At 31.0% G+C, this 10,155-nt stretch overlaps 1 protein-coding gene across 1 annotated transcript; it reads right to left on the bottom strand.

The window, feature by feature from the left end:
• Nucleotides 1-2,543: 2,543 nt before the first annotated feature.
• LOC110816149 (E3 ubiquitin-protein ligase ATL76-like) lies at nt 2,544-3,525 on the bottom strand. Its single transcript, XM_022044204.2, has one exon. The coding sequence runs from the start codon at nt 3,423-3,425 to the stop codon at nt 2,730-2,732; it is 696 nt and encodes a 231-aa protein (XP_021899896.2). The 5' UTR covers nt 3,426-3,525; the 3' UTR covers nt 2,544-2,729.
• Nucleotides 3,526-10,155: the final 6,630 nt, after the last annotated feature.

Genomic DNA, 10,155 nt, shown 5'->3' with positions numbered 1-10,155 from the left:
TAACTTTATTATACATGGATCCGCATAATGGAGAGGTAGGATAAGTTACGAATTTTTGACAAGTAATGAAGCAATTCCTCCAAAGCAAAAATTTTTATAATCCCCTGAATTAGTTTTGCTACACACACACACCTTCAGAAAATCTTTTCTTCTTTGTTTGTAGAAGTTTATCTAATCTATGAGTTACATGAGTGGAGATATTTCTGTATTCTATAGAAGCCTTTTTTAACAGAGCATATAAAGTTAACACCGAGTGGAGATATTCTGTATAATCTGGGCTTCGAGTGATAAGTTGAGCTTAGCCCCGTCTTTGTATCCAAACCCCAGTATTCTTCCTTTAGCTTGATTTTCCTTTATAAACGTATGTATTGGATGTTTTTGTTGACTTAAAATAGTGCAAAATATATAAGCATTCAAATTTCTTACCTTTAACTTTTAGACCTTGTGACCGTACTGTTCTCTAGAGATAAACGTTCCGCATTCTAAATCTGAAGATTGTTTATTTTTCCAACCTCTTGGTTTATGCTTATTCTGATAAGAGGAAAGCACGCACTTATATTTGTATCTTAAATGTTCAATCTTCTTGAAGGTGTGACATATACAGAAAAAATTAAGCTTGAAAGTATGGTTAATTTTCTCATAATATCTGAAAAGTAACAGTCCTTCCAAATTTTATTGGCTCGGAAATATCTGAACCATTTAGATTTTTCTTTAAAAGGGTTCTCTAGATATTCCACATTCAAGAGCTGCTTCATTGAAATGTCTTTTTCTAATTCCTTGGTTGCAACGTGTTCAAAGTTGATCTGTGTGCGTGTGTGTGCCGGGTCTTTTTCTTGACTGCACAATGTCAGATTTAGGATTTTGTGCACCAATTAAGAATCACATTCAAGTGGAGCAAAAGAGAATAAGCCCTTGATCAAGTCAAACAACAACTTATAGCAGTGCCTCAGTAGGAGACCACTGCTGTGTGGCAGTTACTTTTCATGCTTGTATTAATCAAGTTAAAAAGCAAGAGAATTACCCTTGAAACTCATCTGGGTTGAGGTTTATATTTGATCGACGTACTATCTAATAGGGTCAAAGGTAGAATATACGGTAAGGTGATACCATATTAGATTTTATCATAAAATCTAAAAGTTAGATTTGGTTCTTTAAGAATAAATAAATTGCCCCTGGAGCAAAACAAAAGCATGTCAATCCTACCTGTAAGCCACAATTTTCTGATACAAACCAATAAGCTTAGGCTTAAAGAGGTGCTTTTTAAATTAATTAATCTCATTTTAAGCTACTCAAATGAAGCCTTTATTTCCACCCTATCAATAAGCAGCCAATAGAAATAGACAAACAGTAAAAAAAAAAAGGAAAAGGTATATGGTCCCCCTTGTGAATCATTCTTTTCATCAAACCAGGCTGTGTTCTTTCTGCCAAGCAAATATTCAAGATAATCCATCTGCTGTACATACATACTTAGCTTTTGCTTGTGGTTCCTAATTAAAGCAGCATTATATATTTGATCAAGTGACATCAAAGTATCAACTCACTGATTTTCACAAGTAATTAAGAGTTAAAAAGATAGATATCAATCTTTTTGGATTCTAACTAAAGTTACTACTAAAGTACTAATTGGCTTCTGAGAACTAATACATCGGATAAAGATTTGGAGAAAGCATTGAAAAAGAAGAATTTGTCATCAAATTAAGCAACTGGGTCTGCATGCATGTTTTAAAAAAATCCAGCACTGCTAAATTTGTCTTATATATTTATTTATAATTGCAAGAGATTAGACAAGTTATGCTTAATTGATGGTTTGATCCTTATCCTTTTGACTAAAGAATGTTTCCTACAACTGTGTAATGAGAATATGCTATAGGAAATTATGAAATCCACTTATGAAAAATCTTGCTGTAGATATTCATTTATGTCGATAAGGTGTTGTGGTTTAAATTTTATTGTATGGTAAATTTTCATAGAAAATTTATGGTTAGTATAATTTGGATTATCTATGGAAAAGATGTTTAGAAGATTTGCATGAATTATGAAGTGACAACACTCGGCTAAGGACATTAAAGAGAGTGAAGAAAATAAACAAAGCCTAAATAGCCATTCCACTCATAGAACAGGGGATGCTCACTGTTTGCTACCTAATTTCTTTTTCAGTCTTATTTTGGTATAAAAATTATATTTAATCCCTGTTTTTTAATTGTGGGTTTATTTCGATAGTTACTTCAAAATAATATCATACCCTGTTAAGACCTGTCTTAGTTTTACATTTATTAGTTAAAATTTATACATCGGAATAACTAACTATATAACTTTCTGCAGAATTAGTATCAATACAATCAATTTTTTAATAAAGAAACAACACAGTTATATATATATATATATAAAACATACAGTTAAACTCGAACCCTTTTAACTGTTACTTAGATATTATTTTACCTCTCTTGTAATAGTAGACCCAAATGATCGAACTAAGTAATTGTTTTCTGAAAAGTGTGATTAATTAACTTAGTGATACAATATGACCTTTAAGACATGTTGGATAAAATTGAGAAAACCAATAATTAAGCTTTGATATTTACATAGACTATACATATGTTAGTGGATTAGAATTTGATAATCAAGAATGAATTATCATTGAAAATTTAATTATATTTCCTATTTTTCTATACACTTGCAGTTTCCCATCTCTTCAGCAGTCAACAAATCAAACACCTCAAAACTCTTGACTAATTTTCTGTGTTGCCACTCCCCAATCTCTCCTGCTCCACCGTCACAATCCTCACCACAGTTTCCTGAGTCGACTCAGGCGGGGAGCTGCTCTGTTCGCACCCAACAATTTTCTCACAAGTCTCAATCAAACAATGTCTGCATTTTGGACAAGAGGAATGCGACTTAAGCCACTTGTCGATACAACGAACATGGAATCCATGGTTACACTTGGGCAGCAGTCGGAGCTTGTCTCCGGCAACGTATTCCGACAAGCATATAACACATTCAGTGTCAAGACCCGGCAAGTTCATCTCCGGCGGGTAGGTTACAACTGGGAAAGTCTTGAGTGCTTTCTGCTTGATTCCTGCAGTGTTAGCGACCCTGGTGGAGGTGGTATTTATACCGGGTTCTGTAAAAGTTATGGAGGAAGAACAGCGGAGGGCACACCTTATGATGTAATGTAAGAAGAGGGAGCAAACGACGCCGCATACGAGGACGGAGAGGAGCATGAGGACATTTCCATTGAAGTTGGTGGTAGCAGAGGGGTGAGAAAGTGATGGAGCTGGTGCTGGGTTAGTTGGTTCTGATAAGAGCTTTCTTGGGTGGAAATCATGGAGGAGTGATGAAGAAGCAGTAGACATTTTTGGGGAGGTAGACTTATGTTGGTGAGAAAAGGGGGTAATGGGTTGATGAGAGATATAATGATTATACATATATATATATATATGTATATGTGTGTAGAGAGAGAGATGGGAAGGTGAAAGGGTATATTAAAAAATGAGATTAGAGTTTTTTTTTTTTTTTTTTTTGCTTTTCATTTGATGGGGGGAATTAAAATTGATTGAGAGGAGGATCTGGGAGGCCATTAAGGTCTTATCTGTTTTTATTTTGCGTAGATTTGCCACTGAGCATATTTATCTTCTATACAACAAAATGCCAAGTAGGACCCCTTGTTGCTCAAGGACCATGAACCTTTCCAATCAGAAAAAGACATTGATGATATATATGCTAATTTATTCAACTCTTAGTTTAGTTTCATTACAAACATGATTTTCTCCAATTCATAGTTACCTAATTTGAAGTGAAATTTACTTACAATAATTAGTAGTCGTGGTGTAGATAGAAGAATGGTCAAATTAAATTATTTTTTGTTGAAAGCAAAGGGTAAATTAAAATTCATTTTGGAAAACAGAATACTTTATGCTTTTTAGGCATGCATGTTTTCATTTCTCTGGTTCACTATACACATAGTTCAATTGTTATATATAAATATGTGTAATGATTTGATTGGAATTAGGATATGAGGATCCCCTTTTTAGATCTGTTTCCTTTTGTTTTATCATGAAATCAATCAATAATTCTTCTCGGTTATGCAGAGTTTGATTGCAATCTTCTGAAGTTTACAGCAAAGATGATCTGTTGGGTGTGCAGAAAGTTGAAAACTAGAGGCGTCTCTGTCCTTTTTTTTAAGCACCCATTGCTTGAAAAAACAACAAGTGGTTTTTGTATATAATAATATGGCAATCACAGCAAGTGGATACTTTGGCTTTACCACTTATTTATTAATTTATAACTTCAATCATGGCAGTGATACATTAGAGTTTGGTTGAACTTTTTATTATTATTATTATTATTATTTTTTTTTTTTTTATAAAAAAGAATAATAATTTATTTGGGGGTCTCCCATAGATGAGATAAGGTTGCCTTTTTATTTGCATTTCTGTTGTCTCTGGATTTTACTGGACATACCCTTTTTTTTTTTTTTCTTAAAATTTATAAAGAAATTTTTTACTAAAATATATATATATATTTTTAAAATTTTTACTACTTAAAAAAAATAATAAATTTATTTGAAATTAGAATAAAATTTAATTAATTTATAGAGTGTTGTTTCAATATATATATATACTCTAATTAAATAAGCAAAGAATTTATGTAATAAATTCTTAAATTTGTACGGCCTGCAGGGTCGGGCTCATGCGTTAACAGTAAAAGTTAATAAGCCAAATTACGGCTTAAATATAAGTTCTTTTTTTTTTTTTTTTTTTTTTTTCTGTATGAGAGAACCTTCCCAGAAGTTTCTTTTAATTCACAAACGTAAATTAAGGGATAAATGAAAAAAGCACTTACCGAGTTGCTTTTCATTGAACATAAGGCCTGGGCTTTTTTGAAATTTGACGCAAAAAAGATAAGAAGCTACTTCTTGAAAAAGCTGAGTTTAGGATAAGCACTTCCCCATCAACGTTGGTCGTGATCACAGTATTGACTTAATACTTTTATATTTAATTTGTAGAAATTGGTTTGCAAATAATTTAATAAAATTAATTAATTAATTAATTATTTAGGCGGGGACGGTTGGCCGGACCAATTTTGAGATTTATTACTAATAAAAATTTATAATTAAGTTATTAATTCAAATTATATATGGGAGGAATATGAATTTAAAACATTTATAATTTTAAATTTAAATAACTAATTTATTAACCCAAAATTACATATTTTAATTAAATAATAAAATTAGCCAATTTTATTTAGAATTTATGAATAATGAAGTACAAATATAATCCCAGCATAATAATATATGAAACAAAATATAAAGTAAAATTAAACAAGTTAAAAATATCCTGAACGTTAATTATAGAAGCCCATTAGTCCTTCTTCCTCCAACAAGCCCTTTTAACAAATACTCACAGCTGAAACTGAATTATCCCAAACACGTACAAATTAGAATTATGATGAAGATAATCGGAGATGAAATTTTCTTACGTTTCTTGTTGAAGTATTTACACGAAGGGTTTTCATCTTTTCAAAGACGAAATGTTTTAAATACCAAAAACTCTAAGCATTATAACACATTCAAGTGAGGTTATGAGCTTGCAAATTAAGGTTGCGATGAGGAATCAGGCTGAGCGAGGTGAGTCAACCCTTTGATATTTTGACATGTCTGGATGATCAAACACCTCCTGCACTTAGGGCACGAAGAATGTGATTTAAGCCATTGATCGATGCATCGAGCATGAAATCCATGGCTGCACATAGGCAGCAGCCGTAGGCAATCACCAGCTGCAAACTCTGTCAAGCAAATCACACATTCAGTGTCCATTCCCGGCAGTTTCATTTCAGACGCGAAACTTAAAATCGGAAAAGCCTTAAGATCTTTTCTCTTTACTCCTTTTTGGATTACTGGCACGGAAGAGTTTCTGCCACTTGATGATTGTGAATTTGATCTCCTTAATGCACATTTAACTAGAGAACTCAGGCTGAGTGAGCAAATCAAGCCGCATAACAACACTGAGATGATCATAAGAAGATCGCTTTCGAACCCATCATCGTTGGCTGTCGAAGGAGAAGGAGATGGTGTTGGTTGATGATTGGTGTCTAAGAGTAATTTTCTCGAGTTAAATTTTCCCGGAAAATTATCATGGAAAATGAAAGATGCAGACATGTTAAAAATTGAGGACAAAGGTATTCTGGGTGGGGTAAGGGGTTTAATTTGGCAATTGAGATTATATATATGTGTGTGTGTATATATATATATATATATATATATATATAGGGAAAGCTGAATTGCCTTTTTTGAGGTTTTAACAAGTAATTAAATCCAAATATTACTAGTTGCTAGCTGAATATTCTGTGGGTAAAGTATTTCCAAATGGATCTTCCATATATATATTAAGTATTTCTAAACGTACACAAAGTTGATTATTATATCATACTGTTGTAGTTAAACCTACGCTGAGACAAGCTTATAGTTTTGACAAGTCCCTGGTGATTGGCAAACACAAAATTCTCGTATCTGTAACCCATAATCCTCAACATATATATATATATATATATATATATGCACGCACATGTAAGATCTATAAGCTGTCATGGTTAAGCCTTAATTTCCTATTGTTAATGTTTATCTATTAATCCTTAATGACGAAATTAATTTGTTTAATTGCATTATTTTCACTTTCTAATCATTTTTTTGATAGTTAATTAGCCACCTAAGCCTGATAATCCCTTTTTCGGCTCCTACTATGACTATTAAGTGACCGATTAATCCTTGATAAATCTCTTTTGCCGTGCAAGTGGAATAAATTAATATTGCAATATATATATATATATATATATATATATGGGTGTTCGTGTTGGTTCCTGATTTAACCAACATTCTTTTATTACATTTTTTTTTTTGGAAATGGGGAAAAAATATTTGTGCTAATATAAAAAGTGCTAAAAGAAATAAATTTAAAGGGTTTAAAGGTATATATATCTAACCATATAGCTCCAAAAGTTCCTCAAGAAACACTTAATATATACATATATATAAAAAATTATATGTAGAGCCCAAATTCCATGTCACTTGGAGTGCTTTTCTTCCATTTTGTATTCATTAATGGGTGATTATCAAATGTTTAAACTAATCAATGAAGTTGTCCCCTTAATGAAATTACAAGTGGGTCTGTTCTTGATTACTAGCTTTTGCTTATTTAAACATTTATGGTTCGGTTTGATCGACCCAGATTTAATGTACATTTATATCTATATATATATACACACACACTTGTAATCTAGTACTATGAATAACCTCTTTTCTTTTATATATATATATATATATGTGTATACATATATGTAATATATATTCTAGATCTAAGATTAGGTAAAATTTGGTGATATAATAGAAATTTTTAATATTTAACTCCCATGTTTGACAACAATATGTACTTACCCACTTGAAGTTACAAAAACCCAACTTTTCCAAAATCTATGAACATTAATTATAAATTTCCAATACTTTTAATTTAGAAAATAATTAATTATTCAACTTTGTTTACAATATGCTCCTTCTGTCAAATGAAGCAGCTAGTGTTCGTCCAGTCACTAAACACATTCTATTTAACAGTAAACAGCTATATTCCAACTACGTACATATATAGATTTACACACACACACCAATTTTAGTATTCTATACGTCTCTGGATCTTCCAAAGGATTTCATAACCCTTAAATTAAGAGGTGCATTTAAAGCTGAATTCACATTGGTTTGGCATGCCCAAGTTGTCAAATATGAAGGTTGCAGGATCAGAAAAGCAACACACACACAAATATATATACACACACACACACCAATTGTAGTATTCTATATGTCTGTAGATCTTCCAAAGGATTTCATAACCCTTAAATTAAGAGGTGCATTTAAAGCTGAATTCACATTGGTTTGGCACGCCCAAGTTGTCAAGTATGAAGGTTGCAGGATCAGAAAAGCAAGATACCTACTTAGTTAAGATCAAAGAACAATTAACTTGTAATAGTTTTTGCGGTGCAATTTAATTAAGAAAGATAACAAAATATATATACATTTGAATTCTTTCTTATAATATAATTTTTATTACTAGATGCCCAAAGTGGGGATCAAAAGGAAATTTATGCTATACGAAGCTACAACCTCACTTGTGTCATTTTCACTCAATTTTTGTTTTTTTTTAAAAAACAATATTTAAAGTGGATGTCACAAAATTATCAACTACATCAATTAAAAACTCATCACCCTACACTTCTAATGTTAGTAAGAAAAAAAAGAAATACATTTTTTAAATGATAGGAGGTTAGGTCTAATTTTTTCTGTCTATCCCAATTAAATTAATTTAATTATTACATAATATCAATTTTATTTAGATATATTATAATTTATTAAAAAAGAAATTAAATTTAATCACTGAAGCACTACTAATGTAACGACCCGTCTTCTCTATTAATGAAGGAATGCTACTCCATGCACATAATCTGATAAATTTGCGCATCAATAAAGTAAAATTTAAGATTCAATCATCTCCTATACGGAATTACAAGACATGAGGTTTATAAATTTTTTTACATTATATTGGTATGTTATAATTAAACCGACTTTATAAAATAACATTTAAGGTCACTAAAAGTTCTTCAAACTCTTTCTTCGACCTTAAACTTACTCTTGATCTAGATTAATCTATATTGAGGGAATGTGAATTAGAGTGAACTTCACGGATTCAGTAAGAAAGATGGGCAATGCCCAAAATAAAGACATGCACACACTCAATCACACAAGATTTATAAAACATATGCATATTTTCTTTAAAATAAATTCTCAAGTAATACAACAACTATAATTTCACATATTTCAATAATTCCCTCATTCATATATAATTTCATAGACATCACAAATATTCTGACATCACATTTATATAAACAAGTAATACTGTTTATTGGTTTCATAATACTTGCACTTATACTTTCTAACAATTACTTGCATTTGTCACTAAATTACTTATCATTGTATATGTCAGTATCACTTTCACTTTGCATTATTCACTTATTCTTTTCAATTACATTTTCATTCTCAGTTACATTTTTAGTAAGATTTATAATTTATAATTTTTTATCTTTCAAGAGTTTCATCGCGTGATGCCGTTTTCGTCGGCGTCAGCAAGGGCACTAAGGATCTGCTCTGCCATGAAGATACATCACTTATCATTTGTCACTTATCATTTATCACTTCTCCAATACATCTGAACATATAATGATTATGTATTGAGTATCACTTATCACTTTTCACATGCACTCGAACATGGAATGATTATGCATAAACTTCCCAACCACATTTGGCTGAGGTCGTATCTGCAGTTAGGGTTTACCACACTTCACTTGCCAAAATGGCTATACACACACCCTCTCATTATTGATACTTGTTAAACGAGTTTTCTCTTCTTTTAAATATTCTTCTGTTATTCTTTTACTAATCAAATTCATTACTATATAACCTACTCATGCATGCACTTACATATACATCATATATATTATACATAAACATACTTACAAATTAGGCATAATATATACATCTTATATGCACAATCTTCGACTTAAATATATATATATATATATATATATATATACACACACGCAATACATAAAATATAGGTATTCTTGCATATTTACTCAATGCATATGTGTATTTCATAACATGCACATACAAGTAATTCACTCATATCCACTAACAATATACATACATACGTTACACAACATACAATTAAATATATACCTATATAGATAAGTGTTATGTACACATACAACTCAATAACTAGATTGTATAAAAATCTGCGTATACACACTAGTAGCAATATGCATACATAAAAATAAATCATACACAATATTATAGTCTTCAATCATATGTAATTATAACCATACACAAAATTAGTTCGCGAAAATCATGTTAGAAAACTTAAATAATTTATAAGGTCGATAAACAATTCATTTGAATGGAAAACCAAGTTTTATAAAAATATAGAGGCCTATGAATGAGACTAACCCAATCCCTTATCTGCAATCGAATCAGAAAAGCATCGAAATTTTTACTGATTCAGGTCTATAGTCTCTTATAAATCCGACATTATTTAGATAATTTTTTCGTTTACAACCAGA

The sequence above is a fragment of the Carica papaya genome, chromosome 6 (assembly GCF_054855325.1).
Source record: "Carica papaya isolate Zhongbai chromosome 6, ASM5485532v1, whole genome shotgun sequence".
In the NCBI taxonomy this organism is placed as follows: domain Eukaryota; kingdom Viridiplantae; phylum Streptophyta; class Magnoliopsida; order Brassicales; family Caricaceae; genus Carica; species Carica papaya.
Note: the sequence above shows the minus strand (reverse complement) of the source record. Positions and strands in the feature narration are given on the sequence as shown.